Raw genomic sequence first — 25,274 nt, 5'->3', positions numbered from 1 at the left:
CTTTAATATCCCACCCAGTCTAATCCCACTGTCCTGTCCTGCATACATTCCCTGAGCCACTGACAGGCAGAAACTGGTTACTAGTGGTGTAATCCTGCCCTGAGCGTGAATACATGTGTTCTCGAGGTGGTGAGCAGCAGCTATAGGGCTCAAGTTATGAATTGGCAAAAAGCTCAAATGTGTTGATCAAGCATGCCTGCTCTTTCAAAGAGCCAGTAAAGGAGCAAGGGGCCAAATGGCCTCCTTCTGTGCTATATGTTTCTAAGATCTTACATCTGGAGGAAGTTGAGCGTTGCATCAGTTTTACCTTAGTATTGGCACAGGCTATGTTCTTCTTGTAATCTTTGTGACTTCCTCGTTTGTCTAGTTTTGAAAAGAGTGCTTTTGCCTTCCAGTAATTGAGTTTGGATTTAAACTTTGGGTAAAAGTTGGGAAAGTCGATTTTGCAGATGCCCAGAATCTCAGATAGCTCCTGAAAACCTTTGAATGTGCCTTTGCATGTTGTTGCCTGGATGAAGTTATCAAACAGCAAGTGGGATTGCTCAATGGTGGATTTCTCTGCATCTCCCATGGTGGATAGCCACTTTCCCGAAATGCAGGGCTGGATAATTTATTTGCTATTCTTCAGCTGACAGTTTCGTTCATTGTGACCCTTCAGGAAGAAAGATCAGAAGCAGTATTAATCAGTATCAGTACTTGTTGAATATAACTCTCCTCAAACTGTCTGGCAGCAACCCTCTGACAACACTCCCTCCAACATCAGACTCACAATACCCAGCTCAGTGCCTGGGAGATAGGGGCTCACTCACTCACTCTCTTAGTTAATGTCTATATCTGTTTCTAAAGTTCATCCAGCCTCCTCACACACTGAATTCAGTCATTCCCTGAGACACCATTCTTCACTTTAGCATCCAACTCAGAGAGGTTCAGACACAACTGAACATTTGTTTCACCTTTCCAACAACTTATATTTATATAGCACATTTAACATTATGAAACATCCCAAGGCACTTCACAGGAGCATTATAAAACAAGATATAACACCTAAGTCACAAAAGGAGATATAAGATCAAAAACTTGGTCAAAGAGGTTTTAAGAAGTGTCTTAAAGGAGGAAAGTGACATATAGAGGTGGAGAGGTGTAAGGAGGGAATTCCAGAGCTTGGGACCTAGACAGCTGAAGTCACAGAATGATTAAACTCAGGGGTGCACAAGAGGGCAGAAATAGAGGTATCTCGGAGGGATGTGAGGCTGGAGGAGGTTACAGGATAGGGAGGAGAGAGAGCATGGAGGGATTTGAAAACAAAGATGAGAATTTTCAAATCAAGATGTTGCTTTTTTTAATTCATTCACGGGATGTGGGCTTCGCTGGCTGGGCCAGCACTTAATGCCCATCACTAGTTGCCCTTGAGAAGGTGGTGGTGAACTGGCATCTTGAACCACTGCAGTCCATGTGGCATAGGTACATCAACTGTACTGTTAGGAAGGTAGTTCCAGGGTTTGGACCCAGTGACGATGAAGGAATGGCAATATATTTCCAAGTCAGGATGGTGAGTGACTTGGAGGGGAACTTGCAGGTGATGGTGTTCCCATCGATCTGCTGTCCTTATCCTTCTAGATGGTAGTGGTCGTGGGTTTGGGTATGATACTTGAATTTCCTTTTGATTAAAATTCTCTATCTCTGTGATGTGTTCCAAAAATGTAACAGAGATAGGATCCCAATCCTTAGAATAGCTGAGTGAGAAAGATAGAGAGGTGATGTTACATTTTGAAGTCTTCTTCTTGATGTTACTGGTGCATTGGTAAATTCCTGCAGTGCATCTTGTAGATGGTGCACACTGCTGCTGCTGTGGAGGGAGTGAATGTTTGTGAGTGGGGTGCCAATCAAGCAGGTTGCTTTGTCCTGGATGGTGTCAAGCTTCTTGAGTGTTGTTGCAGCTGCACTCATCCAGGCAAGTGGAGCATTTTCCATCACTTGTGCTTGTAGATGGTAGACAGGCTTTGGAGAGTCAGGAGGTGAGTTACTCATTGCACGATTCCTAGACTCTGACCCGGAGCCAGTGTAGGTCAGCAAGCACAGGGTGATGGGGAACAGGACTTAGTGCGAGTTAAGACACAGGCAGCAGAGTTTTGGATGACTTCAAGTTTTATGGAGGGTACAATGTTGGAGACCTGCCAGGAGGGTGTTGGAATAGTTGAGTCTGGAGGTAATGAAGGCATGAATGAGAATTTGAGAAGCAAATGAGCTGAGACAGGAGCAAAGTCGGGTGATTTTCCAGAACTGAAAACAGATGGTGTGGGTATACGCTCGGAAGGTCACTGAACAAAGTACTGAAAGTAATGGTTCAGTCATCCCCGATATTTAATTGGAGGAAATCTCTGCACTGGATGTCAGACAAACAGTCTGGGAACTTAGCAACAGTGGAGTTGAGAGAGGTGTTGATCGGTAGAGCTGGATGTCATCAACTTGCTCATTGCATATTAATTATGTTTCATTGCATGTCAGTGGTGGACATTAGGAGTTTCACTTGAGCCCATTTAAAGCCAGACTTACTGAAACGGTGTGCAGTTGAGTTAGGAGGTGTATGCTTGTAATATTGCACTCTGTAAATAACTTTGATTCCAGTCCTATCCTTCACCAATAGGCAGTCAAGAGATTAAAATCATTGAAACACGAGTATCAGACATGAAGTGTACCTTGGGGTATGTGACTTTTCAATAGGACAGGCAGGAAGGAAAAGGTGGTGGGGTAGTTTTGTTAGTACGAGATGGAATAATCACAATAGCAAGAAATTATCTTGGATTGGAAGATGTAGAATCCATATGGGTGGAGGTAAGAAATAACAAGGGGGTAAGAAATAACAAGGGGAAGAAGAAACTGGTGAGAGGAGTCTATAGGCCCCCTAACAGTAGCTATGCTGCAGGACAGAGAATAAATCAGGAGATAATGAGGGCATGTAAAAAAGGGCAGTATATTAATTATGGGTGACTTTAATCTTCAAGTAGATTGGGGAAATCAAATTAGCAGAGGTAGCCATGAGCAAGAATTCATAGAGTGTATCGGGACTGTTTCCTAGAACAATATGTTGTGGATCCAACCAGGGATCAGGCTATTTTGGATCTGGTAATGCATAATGAAGCAAGTTTAATAAATGGCTCAGAGTGAAAGATCCCCTAGGAAACAGCGACCATAATATGGTGGAATTTAGCATTCAGTTTGAGAATGAGAAACTTAATTCAGAACCAACTGTGCTAAACTTAAATAAGGGTAATTATAAAGGAATGAGGGCAGAGTTGGCTGGAGTGGACTGGGAAAGGAGTTTAGCAGAAAAGATGGTTGATGAACAATGGCAGATATTTAAGAAAATTGTTCATGACTCGCAACAAAGATATTTCCCAGTGAGGAAGAAGGATTCTAGGAAAGGGATAAACCAACCATAGCTAACCAAGGAAGTTAAGGATAGTGTCAAAGCGAAAGAAAAAACATACAACGTGGCAAAGATTAGTGATAAACCAGGGAATTGGGAAAGTTTTAAAAACCAACAGGAGATGACCAAAAAAATAATAAAGAGGGGGAAAATAAACTTTGAGGGTAAACAAGCAAGTAATATAAAAATGGACAGTAAGAGCTTCTTTAAATATATAAAAAGGAACAGAGAGGCCAAAGTGAACATAGAGAATGAGGCTGGGGAAATAATAATGGGGAACCAGGAAATGGCAGAGGAGTTGAATAAATAAGTTTCAACAGTCTGCCCGGTACAAGACACTAGTAGTATTCCAAAAATACTAAATAATCAAGGGGCAATAGGCAGGGAGGAAATAAATACAATAACTAACACTAGAGAAAAAGTACAATGGGACTAAAGGCCGATAAGTCCCCTGGACCTAATGAGTTGCATCCTACAATATTAAATGAAATAACTGCAGAGATAGTGGATGCAGTTGTAGTAATCTTCCAAGAATCCTTAGATTCTGGAAAAGTTCCAGAAGATTGGAAAACTGCCAAAGTAACACCCTCATTCAAAAAGGAAGGGAGACAAAAAACAGGTAACTGTAGGCCTGTTAGCTTAACATCTGTCATTGGGAAAATGTTAGTCTATTATAAAGGATGGAATAGCAGAGCATTTAGAAAAGCAGAGTCAGCATGGCTTCATGAAGGGGAAAACATGCAACGGTAAATCAATAATTATTAGAATCCTCTGTGGAGGTAACAAGCAAGATAGATAAAGGGGAATCAGTAGATGTAATATATTTGCATTTCCAACAGGTGTTCGATTAGGTACCACACATATGGCAACTTAATAAGATAAGAGCCCATAGTGTTGGGGCTAATATATTAGCATGGATAGAGGACTGGCTCACTAATAAAGACAGAGTTGGAATATGGGGGGCATTTTCAGGATGGCAACCTGTAACTAGTGGAGTGCCACAGGGGCCACAGGGGTCAGTGCTGGGGCCATAATTATTTACTATATATATTAATGACTTAGATGAGGGAAATGAATGTATTAACGCCAAGTTTGCGGATGACAAAAAAAATTGGGAAGGTAAGTGGTGAGGATGACACAAAAAGTCTACAGAGGGATATAGACAGGTTAAGTGAGTGGGATAAAACTTGGCAGATGGAATATAATGTGGGCAAATGTGAGGTTATGCACTTTGGCAGGAAGAATAAAGGAACTGAATATTATTTAAATGGAGAAAGACTGAAGAAAGCTGCAGCACAGATGGATTTGGGGGGCCTCATGCATGAATCGTAAAAAGCTAGCAAACAAGTTCAGCAGGTAATAGGGGAGGCAAATAGAATGTTGGCTTTTATTTCAAAGGGAATGGAGTATAAAAATAGGGAAGTCTTGCTAAAACTATACAAGGCACTAGTTAGAACATTGTGAATACAGCTGGAATACTGTGAACAGTTTTGGTCCCTCCATCTAAGGAAAGATTTATTGACATTGGAGGCAGTCCAGAGACGGTTCACTAGGTTGATCCCGGGTACGGAGGGATTTTCTTATGAGGAGAGGTTGAGTAGATTGGGCCTGTACCCTTTGGAGTTTAGAAGAATGAGAGGCGACCTTATTGAAACATAAAAGATTCTTAGGGGGCTTGACAGGGTAGATGCTGAAAGGTTGTTTCGCCTGGCGGTAGAGTCTAGGACCAGAGGGCATAATCTCAGAGTAAGGGGCCGCCCATTTAAAACAGAGATGAGGAGGCTGAGATAGACAGATTTTTAATCAGTAAGGGAATCAAGGGTTCTGGGGAAAAGGCAGGAAAGTGTTGAGGATAGTGAGATCAGCCATGATTTCATTGAATGGCAGAGCAGACTCGATGGGCCGAATGGCCCATTTCTGCTCCCATGTCTTATGGTCACTCACCTCAGGAAACAACCACCACAGGGTGGATTTAACAGGGGTTGGATTGCCCATCTCCCTGCCCCGAGCTAAAAGTCAGTCAGCACCTCGCTGACTTTAAATCCAGCTGCCCCACTGTGATATTACCAAGAGGCAGCCTTAATAATTGACGAATGGGACTTCTAAACTGATTGGCCAGCAGCTCTGTCATCTCAGCAGCACTAGAAGACAGTCGTGATCACCGCTTGTACTACAACCAGTCCCCAGGAAAGACAATCTGAACTTGAAGCTAAGTGCAGGAATTATTGAGGGGGGAGGGATGGGAAGGTGAAGGCCTCAATAGGCCTGTGGGTGAGTGGGCTGCCTGATGCTTTCCCCGCCCACCATAATACAGGTGAGTGGGCAGGTGGGTGGCAGGTTGGCCACCTGCTTTATTTTACATGCCCCCCCCCCACCACTTCCTTTCAAACGTGTCAGCAAGGGGGTTGGGGAGGGGCGGTAAAATTCACCACCAGCAAAAGCCCAGCAGGACGGCTGAGCCCCACAGGCTGGAACCATTGGCACTCCGGAATATTCTACATCACATTACAAGAAGGTAGAAGTAAGGAGACAATCGCAACTCTCCCTTCAATCACTGGAATGCATTTCCAGATGGCAGCAAAAATTCAAGAAATAAATGCTTGAATCTTTCTGATGACAGTTTAGAGGGAGTTTTACTCTGTATCTAACCCCGTGCTGTACCTGTCCTGGGAGTGTTTGATGGGGACAGTGTAGAGGCAGCTTTACTCTGTACCTAACTCCATGCTGTAACTGTCCTGGGAGTGTTTGATGGGGACAGTGTAGAGGGAGCTTTACTCTGTATCTAACCCCGTGCTGTACCTGTCCTGGGAGTGTTTGATGGGGACAGTGTAGAGGGAGCTTTACTCTGTATCTAACCCCCGTGCTGGACCTGTCCTGGGAGTGTTTGATGGGGACAGTGTAGAGGGAGCTTTACTCTGTATCTAACCCCCGTGCTGTACCTGCCCGAGGAGTGTTTGATGGGGACAGCTAGCCCCAAACATTATGTTCTAGCATTTCCAGCCAGACTGAGTAAGCTGATGAATCTGCTTGTTGTGTGTAAGGCCAAGTTTGGAGAGTGCTGCAAGAGCCTTGGTAATGTGAGACCAGAAACATTGCAGCAGCTGTTCCCTCCTGTCCAAGCCTCTCAGCGTGGCTCAGTGTAGGTTGCCTCAAAAAGCAACACCAACGGGAGAGTTAGTACCTTCAGGAGAGAGCGAGTCAGCACCTTCAGGGAAGGGGGACAGAGTCAGCACCTTCAGGGAAGGGGGAGAGAGGGCGTCAGCAGCTTCAGGGAAGAGGGAGAGAGAGTCAGCACCTTCAGGGGTGGGGGGGGAGAGAGTCAGCACTTTCAGGGGAGGGGGAGAGAGGGCGTCAGCAGCTTCAGGGGAGTGGGGAGAGAGAGTCAGCACCTTCAGGGGAGGGGGGGGGAGAGAGTCAGCACCTTCAGGGGAGGGGGGAGAGAGTCAGCACCTTCAGGGGATGGGGGGGAGAGAGTCAACTCCTTTGGTGAGGGGGGGAGAGAGAGAGAGAGAGTCAGCACCTTCAAGGGAGGGGGGGAGGGAGAGAGGATCAGCACCTTCAGGGGAGGGCGAGAGGGTCAGCACCTTCAGGGGAGGGCGAGAGGGTCAGCACCTTCAGGGGAGGGCGAGAGGGTCAGCACCTTCAGGGGAGGGCGAGAGGGTCAGCACCTTCAGGGAGGGGGAGAGAGGGTCAGCACCTTCAGGGGAGGGCGAGAGGGTCAGCACCTTCAGGGAGGGGGAGAGAGGGTCAGCACCTTCAGGGGAGGGGGGGGGAGAGGGTAGGCACCTTCAGGGGAGGGGGGGGAGAGGGTAGGCACCTTCAGGGGAGGGGGGGGAGAGGGTAGGCACCTTCAGGGGAGGGGGGAGAGAGGGTAGGCACCTTCAGGGGAGGGGGAGAGAGAGTGTCAGCACCTTCAGGGGAGGGGGAGAGAGGGTCAGCACCTTCAGGGGAGGGGGGAGAGAGTCAGCACCTTCAGGGGAGGCGGGAGAGAGTCAGCACCTTCAGGGGAGGGGGGAGAGAGTCAGCACCTTCAGGGGAGGGGGAGAGAGAGTGTCAGCACCTTCAGGGGAGGGGGAGAGAGAGTGTCAGCACCTTCAGGGGAGGGGGAGAGAGGGTCAGCACCTTCAGGGGAGGGGGGAGAGAGTCAGCACCTTCAGGGGAGGGGGGAGAGAGTCAGCACCTTCAGGGGAGGGGGAGAGAGAGTCAGCACCTTGAGGGGAGGGTGAGGGGGAGTCAGCACCTTGAGGGGAGGGGGGAGAGAGAGAGTCAGCACCTTCAGGGGAGGGGGAGAGAGAGTCAGCACCTTCAGGGGAGGGGGAGAGAGAGTCAGCACCTTCAGGGGAGGGGGAGAGAGAGTCAGCACCTTCAGGGGAGGGGGAGAGAGAGTCAGCACCTTCAGGGGAGGGGGAGAGAGAGTCAGCACCTTCAGGGGAGGGGGAGAGAGAGTCAGCACCTTCAGGGGAGGGGGGAGAGAGAGTCAGCACCTTCAGGGGAGGGGGAGAGAGAGTCAGCACCTTCAGGGGAGGGTGGGGGGGAGTCAGCACCTTCAGGGGAGGGGGAGAGAGAGTGTCAGCACCTTCAGGGGAGGGGGAGGGGGAGAGAGAGTGTCAGCACCTTCAGGGGAGGGGGAGAGAGAGTGTCAGCACCTTCAGGGGAGGGGGAGAGAGAGTGTCAGCACCTTCAGGGGAGGGGGGAGAGAGTCAGCACCTTCAGAGGAGGGTGGGGGGGAGTCAGCACCTTCAGGGGAGGGGGGAGAGAGTCAGCACCTTCAGAGGAGGGTGGGGGGGAGTCAGCACCTTCAGGGGAGGGGGAGAGAGGGTCAGCACCTTCAGGGGAGGGGGAGAGAGGGTCAGCACCTTCAGGGGAGGGGGAGAGAGGGTCAGCACCTTCAGGGGAGGGGGAGAGAGGGTCAGCACCTTCAGGGGAGGGGGAGAGAGGGTCTGCACCTTCAGGGGAGGGGGAGAGAGAGTCAGCACCTTCAGGGGAGGGGGAGGGGGAGAGAGAGTCAGCACCTTCAGGGGAGGGTGGGGGGGAGTCAGCACCTTCAGGGGAGGGGGGAGAGAGGGTCAGCACCTTCAGGGGAGGGTGGGGGGGAGTCAGCACCTTCAGGGGAGGGGGGAGAGAGAGAGTCAGCACCTTCAGGGGAGGGGGAGAGAGAGTGTCAGCACCTTCAGGGGAGGGTGGGGGGGAGTCAGCACCTTCAGCGGAGGGGGAGAGAGAGTCAGCACCTTCAGGGGAGGGGGGAGACAGAGTCAGCACCTTCAGGGGAGCGGGGAGAGAGGGTCAGCACCTTCAGGGGAGGGGGAGAGAGAGTCAGCACCTTCAGGGGAGGGGGGAGAGAGAGTCAGCACCTTCAGGGGAGGGGGGAGAGAGAGTCAGCACCTTCAGGGGAGCGGGGAGAGAGGGTCAGCACCTTCAGGGGAGGGGGGAGACAGAGTCAGCACCTTCAGGGGAGGGGGGAGACAGAGTCAGCACCTTCAGGGGAGCGGGGAGAGAGAGTCAGCACCTTCAGGGGAGGGTGAGAGAGGTGATTTGCAAAAGAAGCAATGGTGACAGGAGGAAAACCCTTTTTGTTGTGAGTGGTTATAATCTGGAGTCCACTGACAGATGTGGTGGAGAAAGGTTCAATCATGTGTTTCAAAACACATTATCTAAAGAAAATAAATATACACGGCTACGAGGAAAAGGCAGGGGAGTGGGACTGGTTGAGTAGCTCTTTCAGAAAGCTGGAATGGGCATGAATACGATGGGCCAAATGACCTCTTCCACTTTTGATCAAATGCTATCGACTCAAAATGTTGGCCAAAATTCTGCAGAGGGACAGAAGTCCTGTCACCAGGCCCGAAAACAGAGGGGATGGTGGGTGGGGCAGGGATGGCGGACGGAGAGGGTGTGCTTTGGAAGTGGGGGCAAGACTCAGATTGCATTTTGCCAGTGGTAACCAATTAGGAGGCCACTGCTGGGATTGCCATCCAATTAATGATGGTCACCACCAACAAGAACTGCCGGCCCAGTCAGAGGGTCAGCAACCTCTCTACCACCACCGGGAGAGGTGGTCATTGCTGTGGTGGGCAGGAGACCTGGGGCCTACAGTAGATAGGTGAAGAAACATTGTAAAATAATGACAGGGGTGAGCACTGGCATTGGCCCTAACTGGGTCAAAACCTATGGAAATGTGCAAGAAAGCCGGCAACTTCTCTGCTTCCCCTCCTGTCATCAGTAAAATGCTCCGACATTGGGACCACATCAGGGCAGTCGATACTACCCGAGTACCAGAGATTTTATCAGTCTCACCCCACTGCCCTCCCCAACCACCTCACCTTCCAGCCTGCCTCCTGGGGGGTGGTAAAATTCAGACCATTATCTCTGTTCCACTCCACAGCTGCTGCCAACTGCTGAGTGTTTGCTGCCTGCATGTTTTCAGTTTTGATGTCACACTGCTATTTGTGGGATCATACTGTGCACAAATTGGCTTCCAACCTGTTACATCACATCAGCGACAATTCTTCAAAAACGCTTCAGTGCTGTAAAGCAATTTGCAGCACCCTGAGGTAGTGAAAGATGCTATATAAATGCAAGCTTTTCCTTCATGGGGGTACCAACAATTGAACAACACGACCTCAGACTTTTTTCCCCTCTAAGCCCTATTTGTCCACACAGGCTCGGGATGTTAGCTCAGATCAGGCATACAATGACAGTATGGATTCAGGATTCTCCTGTTGAGAAGCAGAACTCTGTCAACAGCTTTCAGCTCAGTCAAGGTCAAACAACATCATAGAGTCAAATGCCAAGAGCTTAAACACAACCCACACAAACTCCACATAAAGCACCAACACATCACTGGTAATAAACTGTAAAAGGCTCAGTGAGGCCCACCTCTACCCACTCCCCACTCCCCATCCAACACTAAACCAATTACAGGAACAGAGGATACCATCAACAAAATCCAAAATAACCCCAAGCTGACTATCAGTGCAGTGGAGGTCAGAGTGCGTGGGGGGTGGGGATCAGTGTGCATGGGGGGGGATGGGGTCAGAGTGCATGGGGGTGTGGGGTTAGAGTGCATGGGGGGGTGGGGTCAGAGCACACCCCTCACCCACTGGGCTCTTGTCAGTCTGCACGATGTGTTTACGAGTCAACTAATTGTCGAGGTCACTCAATGAAGGAGAAAGGCATGGTTGGTTTAAATTACTGTCCTACACAGTAGACGAACCCCAGCCCTCCTGTTCACACTGAGGACTGTGGGACACAACAGAACTCAATGTGTACAAGCCACAATAGCATCACTCCACCAGACTCAATCTTAACCATCCACACCTCGCACAATGGAAAACAAAGCTGATGGATAAACAGGCGCTCTTCCAAAATAACATGATTCGGAGTTGGCAGCTAGTGCTTGTTAAGACTGTTCTGTAACATAACAAAGAAAACCCAGCACCACCAATCTCAGCGTCAAGTTTTTAATTGATGCTGTCATCAGAACAGTCAGTCCCATTGACTAGGAGGCTGGGCATGGCCCTGTGCTGCCAACAAGTTACCATCCCATATTTAGACATTCAGTAAAAGTGGAGCAAGCATTAGTATTCCCACAGGAATCAGAATTGGCAGACTCAGCTGAAAATCTCCCAAAATCATCTCCAGTACTGCTACACACACGTACACTTCCCTACAGGACAGCTCCAGACCACTCCATCTCCAACACAGAATAACAAATAATCACGAGCAAAGGAACTAACCGGACAAACTCTTTCTCCTATTGAAACTCACCAGACAAACGCTTCTTACTATTGAAACTCATAAAACATACATATGAACATACAAACAAGGAGCAGGAGTGGGTCATTCAGCCCTCCGCCATTTAGTAAGATCATGGCTGATCTGATAGTAACCTGAAATCTGCATCCCACCTCCCCGATAACCTATCACCCCCTTGTTTAACAAGGATATATCCACCTCTGCCTTAAAAATATTCAAACTTTTTTCCATCTTACTACTGAAACTCACCAGACAAACCCTTCTTACTATTGAAACTCACCAGACAAACCCTTCTTACTATTGAAACTCACCAGACAAACACTTCTTACTACTGAAACTCACCAGACAAACACTTCTTACTATTGAAACTCACCAGACAAACACTTCTTGCTATTGAAACTCCAGCCAGCAGCTGGGAATCAAACTCACTCCCAAAAATATTACCACACAATCTCTCCCACCAGAGAATACACAACAACTCCAGGAACCTACTGAAAGGTCATTAAATGTCGGAACTAACAGACAAAGTGTACTTAACACACTGGTGATAGTGATCAAGGGCAGTATAGACAGGGAGAGAGTGGTAGGGGGCAGTATAATCAGGGGGACAGTGATAGGGGGCAGTATAGTCAGGGAGATAGTGATGGGGTCAGTATAGACAGCGGGATAGTGATAGGGGGCAGTATAGTCAGGGGGTCAGTGATAAGGGACAGTATAGTCAGGGGTGTAGTGATGGGGGCAGTATAGACAGGGCGAGTGATAGGGGGCAGTATAGACAGGGTGAGTGATAGGGGGCAGTATAGACAGGGTGAGTGATAGGGGGCAGTATAGACAGGGGGACAGTGATAGAGCGGATGTAGAGTCAGGCGGACAGTGATAGGGGGCAGTATAGTCAGGTGATAGTGATAGGGGGCAGTATAGTCAGGGGGATAGTGATGGGGTCCGTATAGACAGGGGGATAGTGATAGGGGGCAGTATAGTCAGGGGAATAATGATAGGTGGCAGTATAGTCAGGGGGACAGTGATAGGGGGCAGTATAATCAGGGGACAGTGATAGGGGGCAGTATAGCCAGGGGGACAGTGGTAGGGGGCAGTATAGTCAGGGGGACAGTGATGGGGGCAGTATAGTCAGGGGGACAGTGATAGGGGGCAGTATAGACAGGGGGATAGTGATAGGGGGCAGTATAGACAGGGGGACAGTGATAGGGTCAGTATAGTCAGGGGGACAGTGATAGGGGGCAGTATAGTCAGGTGGATAGTGATAGGGTCAGTATAGTCAGGGGGACAGTGATAGGGGGCAGTATAGTCAGGTGGATAGTGATAGGGGGCAGTATAGTCAGGGGGACAGTGATAGGGGACAGTATAGTCAGGGGGATAGTGATAGGGGGCAGTATAGTCAGGGGTATAGTGATCGGGGGCAGTATAGTCGGGGGATAATGATAGGCGGCAGTATAGTCAGGGGGACAGTGGTACGGGGCAGTATAGTCAGGGGGACAGTGATAGGGGGCAGTATAGTCAGGGGGATAGTGTTAGGGGGCAGTATAGTCAGGTGATAGTGATAGGGGGCAGTATGGTCAGGGGGACAGTGATTGGGGCAGTATAGTCAGGTAGATGATAGTGATGGGGTCAGTATAGTCAAGGAGATAGTGATGGGGTCAGTATAGTCAGGGAGATAGTGATAGGGGGCAGTATAATCAGGGAGATAGTGATAGGGGGCAGCATAGTGAGAGGGACAGTGATAGGGGGCAGTATAGTCAGGGGAATAAGGATAGTGGGCAGTATAGTTAGGGGGATAGTGATGGGGCCAGAATACTCAGGTGATAATGAAAGGGGGCAGTATAGTCAGGGGGACAGTGATAGGGGGCAGTTTAGTCAGGGTGAGTGATAGGGCGCGGTATTGTCAGGGTGAGTCATAGGCGGCAGTATAGTCAGGGGGATAGTGATAGGGGGCAGTATAGTCAGGGTGAGTGATAGGGGGCGGTTTAGTCAGGGTGAGTGTTAGGGGGCGGTATTGTCAGGGTGAGTGGTAGGCAGCAGTATAGTCAGGGGGACAGTGATAGGGGGCAGTATAGTCAGGGGGACAGTGATAGGCGGCAGTATAGTCAGGGGACAGTGATAGGGGGCAGTATAGGCAGGGGGATAGTGATAGGGGGCAGTATAGTCAGGGGGATAGTGATAGGGGGCAATTTAGTCAGGGGGACAGTGATAGGGGGCAATATAGTCAGGGGTCAGTGATAGGGGGCAGTATAGTCAGTATAGTCACACCACCTGCTCTCTCATCCCACTGTCTCTAAATTCTCTGACTGTTTGTCCAAAGTGCAGTGCAGAAATTTCGTCTAGTCAAATATTGGGAAGTCTGAAATCACAGTTTTCAGTCCCCACTCCAAAATCTGTTGCACAACCAGCAACTCCATCCCTCTTCCAGGGCAACAGTCTGAGCCGCATTCTGTCTCTTTACAACCTCAATGTCAGATTTGATTCCAGGGTGAGCTTGACATCATAGTTACGCTATCATTAAGATCATCTCTTTCCACCTCCATAACATCTTCAGATTTTGCCCATCTCAGCTCATCTACTGCTGAAACCCTCTTCCATGCCTTCATTGCCTCTAGGCTGGTCTCTTCCGAAGCACTCCTGCCTGATCTCCCACATTCTCCCCTCTGTAAACTTGAGGTCATCTAAAATTCTGCTGCCCATGTTTCACAAAGCCCTATTCCCCTCTCACTCCTCTGTTCACTGACCAACAATGGCTCCCAGTCAAGCCATATCTTGATTTTAAGATCCTCATCCTTGTTTTTAAATCCCTCCATGGCGTCATCCCTCCCTATTTCTTTAACCTCCTCCAAACCCACAACCCTCTGAGATATCTGCACTCCCCTAATGGCAGATGGAGTTTAATCCAGACAAGTGCGAGGTAGTGCATTTTGGAAGGTCTAATACAGGCAGGAATTACACAGTAAATGACAGAACCTTAAGTGCTTTGACTGGCAGAGGGATCTGGGTGTACAGGTCCACAGGTCACTGAAAGTGGCAACGCAGGTGGATAAGGCAGTCAGGAAGGCATATGGCATGCTTGCCTTCATTGGTAGGGGTATTGAGTATAAAAGCTGGGAAGTCATGCTGCAGATGTATAGAACCTTGGTTAGGTCACACTTGGAATATTGTGTGCAATTCTGGTCACCACATTATCAGAAGGATGGAGACGTTGGAGAGGATGCAGAGGAGATTTACCAGGATGCTGCCTGGTCTGGAGGTTATTAGCTATGAGGAGAGGTTGGAGAAACTCGGATTGTTCTCACTAGAGCGACGCAGATTGAGGGGTGATTTGATAGAAGTTTACAAAATTATGAGTGGCATAGATAGAGTAGATAGTCAGAAGCTTTTTCCCAGGGTGGAAAAGTCAATTACTAGGGGACATAGATTTAAGGTGAGAAGAGAAAACTATAGAGGAGATGTGCGGGGCAAGTTTTTTACGCAGAGGGTAGTGAGTGTCTGGAATTCACTGCCAGAGGAGGTGGTGGAAGCAAGTACAATAGTGGTGCTTAAGAGGCAGCTTGGCAAAATACATGAATAGGATGGGAATAGAGGGATACGGACCCTGGAAGTGCAAAATGTTTTAGTTGACGGGCGTATGATCGGTGCAAGCTTGAAGGGCCCAAGGGTCTGTTCCTGTGCTGTACTTTTCTTTGTTCAGCCTCTTAAGTGCCCCCAATTTTAATCAATCCACTACTGGCATCCATCACCAACAGGACCAAAGTCCTGTACTGCAAAGGCCCTGAACTCTAGAATACCCTCCCTGCACCTCGCCCCCTCTCTACTATTCTCTCATCTTTTAGACTCTCCTCAAAACCTAATTCTTTGACAAAGCTTTTGGCCATTGTCCCTAATATCTCTTTATGGGGCTCAGTGTCACATTTTGTTTATGATGCTCTTGTGAGACACCTTGAGATGTTTTATTACATTAAAGGTATGCTGTATAGGCCGTTGTCGTATCCAACAGCAGTGTGTTGCAATTATGAGATTTATAGATTTTTATATTTTGGAACTGGATCTTTAAATTTAGAGTGGTCATGTGGCCTGTTCTGCAGTCTGCCTCATAGTAAGCTTGGGTGGCTTAATTGTTGAAGATTAAAAGATGGCTTAGATTATTTTACCGAGAAGAAGCTACAATAAATTTACACTTGGAGACAATGGCAACACTTTCTTGAGTTTACCATGAGTAGAATTTGAGTCTCCCAAAGTCCCAGAAAGGTGTTGAAGGTACCCGGTTGTAAATGGTTGTGCTGTAAACTGTCTGTTTCTCCTCCTGAAAAGTATTTGGCATCATGGATAGCTAATTAGCATTTCTATCTATATCCAAATTTAATGTGTTTCATGTTGTCAACAATATAAGGGACACTGAGGGAGAAAAATTCACGCAGTATGTCCAGGAAAATTTTTTCAACCAATTAGTGACAAACCCAATGAGAGGAGATGCAATTCTAGGCCTAGTCTTGGGGAACGAAGAAGGGCAAGTGGGTGAAGTGACAGTTGGCAACCATATTGGGGACAGTGATCACAATTCAGTTAGATTTAGCATTACCATGGAAAAGGACAGAGATAAGGCAGGAGTAAAAGTCTTGAACTGGGGGAAGGCAAATTTTGCAGAAATGAGAAGGGACTTGGCTGAGGTAGACTGGACAGCACTGCTGGAGGATAAAACAGTGGAAAACCAGTGGGAAGCACTAAAAAGCGAGACCCTAATTGTACAAAGTAGACATATCCCCTTCAAAAATAAGAGTGGTACTGCCAAATCAAGACCTCCCTGGTTGTCTAGAGGAATACAGGGGAAGATCAAACAGAAAAAGAAAGCATACAATAGTCACAAAGATCTAAGCACAGCATTAGCCTAGACGAATATAGGAAGTGCAGGGACGAAGTAAAAAAGGAAATACAGAAATCAAAGAGAGGGCATGAAAAAAGATTAGCAAGTAAAGTTAAAGATAACGCAAAGATGTTTTACCAGTACATTAATGCCAAAAGGTTAGTTAAGGAAAATGTGGAACCTATCAGAGATGAAGATGGAAACTCGTGGAAACAGAGGCTTTGGGCAGTGTTTTGAATGAATATTTTGTCTCCGTGTTTACAAAGGAAAGGGAGGATGTAGATATAGTAGTCCAGGAGAAACCCTGCGAGATATTGGACAGGATAGTCATAAAGAGAGAGGAAGTACTCGAAAGGTTGAAATCCTTGAAGGCTGGTAAGTTACCAGGGCCAGATGGATTGTTTGCGAGGCTGCTGAAGGAAGTCAGGGAGGAGATAGCAGATGCTCTGAGGATGATTTTCCAATCTTCACTAGATACAGGGGAGGTACTGGAGGACTGGAGAAGTGCTAACATAGTTCCATAGATCCCAAAGGGATCAAAGGAAATGCCAAACAATTATAGGCCAGTTAGTCTTACATCGGCGGTGAGCAAATTAGTAGAATCAATCCTGAGAGATAGGATTAACTGCCATGTGGAACGGCATGGATTAGTCAGGGATGGTCAGCATGGATTTGTTAAAGGCAGGTCTTGCATCACAAATTTGATTGAATTCTTTGAGGAAGTGACAAGAAAGGTTGATGAAGGTAGTTCAGTGGGTAAAAACAAAAAACAGCGGATGCTTGAAATCCAAAACAAAAATAGAATTACCTGGAAAAACTCAGCAGGTCTGGCAGCATCAACGGAGAAGAAAAAAATTGATGCTTTGAGTACTCATAACCCAAAACGTCAACTTTTTTCTAGTTCAGTGGATGTTGTGTACATGGATTTTAGCAAGGCATTTGACAAGGTCCCACATGGCAGATTGGTCAGGAAAGTAAAAGCCCATGGGATTCAGGGTAATGTGGCAAACTGGATAAAAGGTTGGCTTTGTAACAGGAAACAAAGGGTAATGGTCGATGGATGCCCTTGCGAATGGAAATTTGTCTCAGGTGGTGTTCCACAGGACTCGGTGTTGGGACCCTTGCTGTTTGTGTTATATATTAACGATTCGGAAGTAGCGTGGGGGGTACGATTAGGAAATTTGCAGATGACACAAAGATTGGCCGAGTAGTGGATAGTGTAGAGGATAGCCATAATCTCCAAAACAATATAGATGGGTTGGTGGAGTGGGCGGTAAAGTGGCAGATGGATCTTAACAAAGAGAAGTGTGAGGTCATACATTTAGGGAGGTCAAACAGTTACAGGGGTTACAAAATAAATAGGAATATACTAAGAGGGGTCGATGAAGTGAGAGATCTTGGCGACAAGTACACAGGTCCCTGAAGGCAGCAGTTCAAGAAGACAAGGTTGTAAAGAAGGCACATGGAATGCTCTGCTTCATTGGCAGAGGTATAGAATATAAAAGTAAGGATATAATGTTGGAATTGTATAAAACACTGGTGAGGCCACAACTGGAGTATTGTGTGCAGTTCACCACATTACAGGAAGGACGTAATAGCTCTGGAGAGAGTGCAGAGGAGGTTTACAAGAATGTTGCCAGGGTTAGAAAAGTGTAGCTACAAGGAGAGATTGGATAGGTTGGGGTTATTTTCCTTAGAACAAAGAAGGCTGAGAGGTGACTTGATTGAGGTGTACAAAATTATGAGGGGAATAGATAGAGTGAACAGGGTAAAATTGTTTCCCTTGATGGAGAATTCTAGAACCAGGGGACATAGATTCAAGATAAGTGGCAGGAGGTGTAGGGCGGACATGAGGAAGAACTTTTTTACACAGAGGGCAGTGGGTGTTGGGAATTCACTGCCCAAGTTGGTGGTAGAGGCAGAAACTTTAAACTCTTTTTAAAAGTACCTGGATCTGCACCTAAAATGCTGTAAGCTGCAGGGCTATGGGCCGGGTGCAGGAAGGTGGGAATAGAAAGGGCACCTGGGTGTCCTCGGGCTGGCATGGACAAGATGGGCTGAATAGCCTACTTCTGTGCTGTAACTTTTCTATGGTTCTATGGAAGAGAGCAAAGGAAGCCATTTTTTAGATCAGGTTACAGGCTTCTCCACAAATCAATGGATATCACAGACAAGCATCAGAGCTTTTGTGTGGTGGGCAGGGAAAAGGCTGCTTGACTTTGCGAGCTACCATAGCCGGATTCAGGAGAGAGACGGTCTCTAGTTGAAGAGACTCATCCTGCAGCCTTTCAAGAATTCTGTGAGATTTGTTCTGGCATGCCCAGGATGGAGAAAAGTCATTAGAACAAGCATAAGTTGCCTATATTAAAAAAGTGTTTAGTCGATGGTGTTTTAGTCATGTGTTGCAGTAAAAGTTTTAAAACAATGGGATAGTCAACAATCAACTGAAATTTCAAATTTCTTTTTAAAAGTTATCTTACTCTTTGGAGAGTGTAACATTACAGTAATGTTAAAAAATGGTGACTCAAATTTCTTGGAGCTTTCCCAGTGGAAAATTGATGGGGCCACCCTTCACCTCATCTGTGAGAGCACCAGGGATTTGTGATCATTGGGGATCCGGTTCTGCTGGGAATCTAATTTCGCCAGGGATCTGGTTCTGCCAGAGATCCACTGTCTCCTTGTCTGCTGGTGGGATGGGCGGTTGATGGGGTTGTGGTGCCAGGGCTCGGCTTCTCCTGTTGGGAGTTCATACTCCTTCGGCTCATTGTGGACCCAGCTTATTAACAGAACCTGCTAGCCTGGAAAGTGGGGCACCAGGATGTGAATGTAAGCAGTGGGATTTTCACTATCCTTGGCACCCATGGCCTAGAATGGCCAATTCCAGCTCTTGGAAACCCAATGATGAGATGAATAACAATTCATGCAGGGTTGGTAGAAGATGTAAGAAGTCTGTAGGAATATGATATGTTCAGTTCTACAGCATATTTCCATTAACCATTCCATTAATGAGTTTACAATGGGAGATAGTAGAATTGTGTGATCCATTATGAAATGGTAAAGGTGAGTTTCCCCATGATGTGCACAGATTTTTAGGATCAGGGAGGTAGCAGGTTTGTATCAGGAAGGAATTATGTTAGAAAACAAAAACAGAATTACCTGGAAAAACTCAGCAGGTCTGGCAGCATCGGCGGAGAAGAAAAGAGTTGACGTTTCGAGTCCTCATGACCCTTCGACAGAACTTGAGTTCAAGTCCAAGAAAGAGTTGAAATATAAGCTGGTTTAAGGTGTGTGTGTGGGGGGCGGAGAGATAGAGAGACAGAGAGGTGGAGGGGGCGGGTGTGGTTGTCGGGACAAACAAGCAGTGATAGAAGCAGATCATCAAAAGATGTCAACGACAATAGTACAATAGAACACATAGGTGTTAAAGTTAAAGTTGGTGATATTATTATATTGATGCTGCCAGACCTGCTGAGTTTTTCCAGGTAATTCTGTTTTTGTTTTGGATTTCCAGCATCCGCAGTTTTTTTATCTCAGGAATTATGTTAGTGTTGAAAGCAAGTGTAAGTCATTCACTCACGCCTTTCAATGTCATATCCCCTCCTTTTCTAAAAGCTAGATTCAGGAATAAAGTCGGAGCAGTCCCAATGGTCCAGGTGTTCACACCAATACAATACCAGCAGCATGTGATGGAGAGATAGATATAGCTCCCCTAAAAAACATCCAACTCCTAACAGAAGCAGCTCCAAGACTTGTTGATGATGGTGGGAGATTTAATTGTGAAAGTGTGAATTGGAGCTATAGGGCAGTTTGAATTTGGTGAGGACAACACAACTTTAATCTGGTGGGAGCAAACAGCCTTTTACATCAAAGAAAGCCACCAAAAGTGGGATTAATTTCACCTGATGGACAAAGAAGAAAGTCACTTTAAATGGTCTGTTGGGCAGACGCTTAAAGCTGATGTCATGTGGAACCAGAACTTAGATTTTGGATGAGAGGAGGTTGAAAACGAGAACTGCTGGAAAGGAATTTCAAAAAGAAGTCTGGAATTTGGACAACCTGAAAAATCTGACAACTGAAACAAGTTAAACACTGTCTAGGAGAGGAATATCATACCTGCAATAACTTTTTCTTTATTCTTTCATAGGTGTGAGCATCGCTGTTTAGGCCAGCATGTGTTGCCCATCCTCAAATGCCGCTGAACCTGAGAGCAGTTAAAAGTCAACCACATCACTGTGGGTGTGGAGTCACATCTAGGCCAGATGGTTTTTCATGACAATCAATGATAATTTCATGGTCACCATTACTGAGACTAGCTTTCAATTCCTGATTTATTAATTGAGTTTAAATTCCACCAGCTGCTGTGGTGGGAGTTGAACCTGTGTCCCTAGAGCATTAGCCTGGGCCTCTGACTCCCACCACACCACCATCTCTCCCTTCAACAATATGGACAGCAGAACAAGAATTGAGTCTCAATAACAACACTAAGAAACATAAATGTGTATCAGAAGCAGTCCTGGAATTGTCCAAAAACAAAGAAAGCTTAAGGCAAAAGGCAAAGAAGACTGAGTACAAGTTAACCAGAGAAAGAAAAGCTCAATGTCAAGAGAGAGATCGGAGCAACTGGATAAAAAAAGTGTAAAAAAAGATTAGACAAAAAAACACGTGTACTGTATCAGATAATAAGAGAACCATGTGGATCCTCCAAACATAAAATAACAGCAGGAAAATCCCCAAATGATCAGTAATTAAGGACCAACAGGCAATGAGGAAGCAACAGGGACTGTTTTGAAGGTCTATACAATGTACAAAGCATGGCGAATGAATCAATTCTGGAGAAACCACCCTTGTCCAACTGGAGCATAGTAAATGCTGGATTTCTTGGAAGAAAAGTAAAGATCTCTACTGATAGTTCAAAACAGAACAACCTCCAGCTTTTGCTAATATAGCTCCAGAGTGTTTCAGGCAGGTAAGGAACACTCTGTGAATTGATGCAAGGGCTGTTTAACAACATTTCTGAAGAAGTGCCTGAAGTCTGGGGAAATGGAATAAAATCAATCGTCAAATAACAAGAGCAGAGTGAAAGCAGCAATTACAGATGAAACAGCTCACTGAATTTATCTGGAACAGTATTTATTGAGACAACACAGAGAAGTACGAGAAGATGTGGAGGAGTTGGTACAGTATGGAGAACTCACTGGTTCAATAGATCAACTGTGATAAGACAGCTTTCAGAGAAATGTAGAAAACACAACATCCATTGTTACAACAACTTAATAAAATGATACAGCACAGAAGGAGGCCATTTGGCCCATTGTGTCTGTACCAACTCTTTGAAAGAGCTATCCAAATTAATATCAGTCCCCTGCTCTCTTTCCCACAGCCCTGCAATCCTTTTTCCTTATCAAGTACATATATTCATCTACAGATTTTAACCAAGGCCTTTGACAGTATGTGCTCAGAAGGGATACAGCATGTCTTAAACATATATGGTATTCCTGAGAAACTATGAGACTGATGGAATCTATAACATATCCTGAGCAGTGTTAGAGTGGATAGAAAACCAACTTAGTTGGGACAAATGACAGATGCAACTGATGCCTGATTTATTTAACTTTGTACTGAAAACTGTAATAAATCTTGCTGCATTTATCTAATGATCTTGGAGGAGTCTTTTCATGCAGCAAGATTTGAAACAAACACTGACGATTTGTTGATAACATTGACCTTATATAGCAACATCTAGAACAGATTTGCAGTGGCTAGTTGATAAAGTGTATGTGGAGTTTAGAAAATTTGACTAGTGGATTAGCACAAATAAGGTAAAGGTCATGTCCTTTAAGAAGCATCAGGAAGATCTCACATCACAGTTGGAGGGGGAAGTAGCTGAACAGGTGAATAAGTTTGGTGGGTTAGTGTCAGAGAATGGGAATTATTTCTGCTACTTTTGGAAGATTAAGCAAGAAATGGAAGGCCGAAGATATTCCAATAGAAACAAAAGTTATTAATGTCTTGTCAAATTACATTGTTAAAGTTTGTTAATGTTAATTACATTATTGTGAAGAAAACAGGTGATGGTTATTAATTGTCTTCAAGCACATATAAATCGGGATAGCTGGGACACTGGGTTGAGTGGGAGGAGAGCCGTGAGACTGAAAAGTCAATAAATTCTCAGTAAAGAAAACCTCCATGCCTTGGTTTCAGCTTCACCAACGGGCTTGGGTCCTGTTAACAGGTCAGAGTTTATACAGTGAAGATGATCTTCATATTATTATGTGGATCTTAGTGTTGGAGTAAGAGAAACAGTAGCAATGGCAGAAATTAGTTAGTTGAAAGGAATATGAAGAATATCCAGAATGCACAAATTAGGAATGATAGAATAAGGATGTGGCTTAGACAAGAAAATAGCTTATAACAAAAGATCCAAAAAAGACAACGGTGACTGTTGGGCATGTTTCAAGAGTGGAAACATCAAAACAGGTTCCATGGCTCTGAACACAGACGTTCATGGAACAACAGACCAATTCATGTCAAGAGTGGCTTGTCACAAAAAGAACTACATGAGACTGAAGCAGTCAGACCAGTTCCAAATTCATAAGCGTGGAGTAAATTCATACAGCACCCTGCATGGAACTACATAGAAATCACAACACAGACACAGACCATTGGAACATAAGAACTAAGATCAGGAGGAGACCATTCCGCCCTTCGAGCCTGTCCCACCAATCAATATGATCATGGCTTATCTACCTCAACTTCACCTTTCCACACTATCCCCAAATCACTTTGTATCCAAAAATCTATCAACCTCTGTCTTGAATACACTCAAACTGAACATACATGGCTCTCTGGGGTAGAGAATTTCAAAGATTCACAACTCTTTGAATGAAGAAATTTCTCCACATCTCTATCCTAAATGGCCAATTCCTTCTTCTGAGACTGTGTCCCTTAGTTCTGGATTCTTCAGCCAGTGGAAATATTTTCTCAGCATCTAACCTGTTAAGCCCCTTAGAAGCTCTATATGTTTCAATGAGATTACCTCTCATTCTTCTAAACACAAGGGAATATAGGTCTAGTCTACTCAGCCTCTCCTCATAGGACACTCCCCTCGTTCCAAGAATAAACTGAGTGACTCTTTGCTCCACTCACTCTAGGGGAAATATATCCTTCCTTAGGTAAGAAAACCAAAACTGCACAAAGTACTCCAGGTGTAGCCTCACCAATACCTGGTATAGTTGTAGGAAGACTCTATTCTTGTACTCCAATCCCTTTGTATCAAAAGCTAACATACCATTTGCCTTCCTAATTGCTTGCTGCAGCTCCATGTTAACTTTCTGTTATTCATGTACTATTATGAAGAAGATTAGGGGAGCTATCCCCAGTTTCCTGACAAATATCTATTCTTTAAGCAACATCATGGGAAGACAGGTTATCTGATTATTATCACACTGCTGTTTGTGGGAGCTTGCTGTGTGCAAATTGGCTGCTGCATTTCAAGAGGTGACTGCACTTATTTGTTTAATGTTTCTGCCATTCTCTTATTCCCCATTAGAATTTCATCTGTTGCTCTGCTTAATGAGCTTTACATTTACTTTGGCTAATTTCTTCCTATTTACATCCCAATAGAAATATTTACAATCCCTTTTTATGTCTCTTACTGTCTACTCTCATATTCTCTTTCCTTATTAATTTCTTGGTCTGCCTTTGCTGAATTTCAAAATGCACCAAATCCTCATGCTCACTGCTGACCTTTTCTAGCATTTTCTGTTTTTATTTCAGATTTCCAGCATCCACCGTATGTTGCTTTTATCATTGATACCAACGTCCATCTAGGACCCTCTACCCCTCCCCTTTGACCCCATCCCTTCTTCTATTCCCAGCCCTTGCCGTGTATTCACTACACCCTCTGACCTTCCCCTCTCTGATGCTGTACATTCTGTATTCAGCAGTTTCATACCCTTATGCCCTCACCTCAATGAATTCCGGGCTCGGCACGATGCTGAACTCTTCTTCCGCCGCCTCGTCTCCATGCTCACTTCTTTGGGCAGGAGTCCTCCCCTCATTCAAAGTACCTTTTCACCTCCCCTCCTCCTGGACCCCTCCCTCTGGCCTATTACCTGCTCTTGATCTTTTCACTGAGAACGGTCGGCGTGACATTGGCTGTCTCAATTTCTCTGCCCCTCTCACCTACTCTAACCTGTCTCCTTCTGAACTTGCTGCACATCATTCCCTCAGGTCAAATCCTGACTTGATTATGAAACCTGCCGACAAGGATGCTGCTGTTGTTGTCTGGCCTACTAACCTCTACCTCGCAGAGGCTGAGCGCCAACTCGCAGACACTTCCTCCTACCTCCCCCTGGACCATGACCCCACCACTGAACATCAAGCCATTGTTTCCAGGACTGTCACTGACCCCATCTCCTCTGAAGATCTTCCCACTACAGCTTCCAACCTCATAGTCTCCCAAACTCGGACAGCCCGCTTCTACCTCCCCAAAATCCACAAACAGGACTGTTCCAGTAGACCAATCATGTCAGCCTGTTCCTGCCCCACAGAACTCATTTCTTCCTATCTTGATTCCGTTCTCTCTCCCCTTGTCCAGGCTACTCCCACCTACATCTGCGATTCCTCTGATGTCCTACGTCATATCAACAATTTCCAGTTCCTGCCCCTAACCACCTCCTCTTCCCCATGGTCATCCAATCCCTATATACCTCCAGGCCCTACCAGGATGGTCTGAGGGTTCTCCGCTTCTTCCTTGAACAGAGGCCCGAACAATCCCCATCCACCACCACTCTCCTCCGTCTGGCTGAATTTTTTGTCACACTGAACAATTTCTCCTTAAACTTGTCTCACTTCCTCCAAATAAAAGCGTGGCTTTGGAAAGCTGCATGGGCCCCAGTTATGCCTGCCTTTTTAAGGGGTATGTGGAACATTCCTTGTTCCTGTCCTACTCAGGCCCCCTCCCACAACTCTTCTTTTGGTACATTGATGACTGTTTTGGTGCAGCTTCATGCTCTCGTCTGGACCTGGAAAAATTTGTCAATTTTGCTTCCAACTTCCACCCCTCTCTCACCTTCACGGTCCATCTCTGACACTTCCCTTCCCTTCCTTGACCTCTCTGTCTCAATTTCTGGTGATAGAATGTCCACCAATATTCATTACAAGCCTACTGACTCCCACAGCTACCTTGACTACAGCTCCTCACACCCTGCTTCCTGTAAGGAGTCC

General features: G+C 46.1%; 1 protein-coding gene across 8 annotated transcripts in view; it reads right to left on the bottom strand.

Moving 5' to 3' along the window:
* Positions 1 to 25,274, bottom strand: part of LOC121293109 (F-actin-monooxygenase MICAL2-like) — a 590,417-nt gene that overhangs the window by 524,639 nt on the left and 40,504 nt on the right. For all 8 annotated transcript variants that reach the window (XM_041215769.1, XM_041215771.1, XM_041215772.1 and 5 more), the window contains exon 2: positions 308 to 652. In XM_041215769.1, coding sequence (XP_041071703.1) covers positions 308 to 571 — 264 coding nt within the window. In that variant the 5' untranslated portion in view covers positions 572 to 652. The remainder of the gene's footprint in view (positions 1 to 307; positions 653 to 25,274) is intronic.

This window comes from Carcharodon carcharias, chromosome 21, assembly GCF_017639515.1.
Source record: "Carcharodon carcharias isolate sCarCar2 chromosome 21, sCarCar2.pri, whole genome shotgun sequence".
Lineage (NCBI taxonomy): Eukaryota > Metazoa > Chordata > Chondrichthyes > Lamniformes > Lamnidae > Carcharodon > Carcharodon carcharias.
The sequence above is the reverse complement of the archived record's forward strand: the minus strand, read 5'-3'. Positions and strand labels throughout refer to the sequence as shown.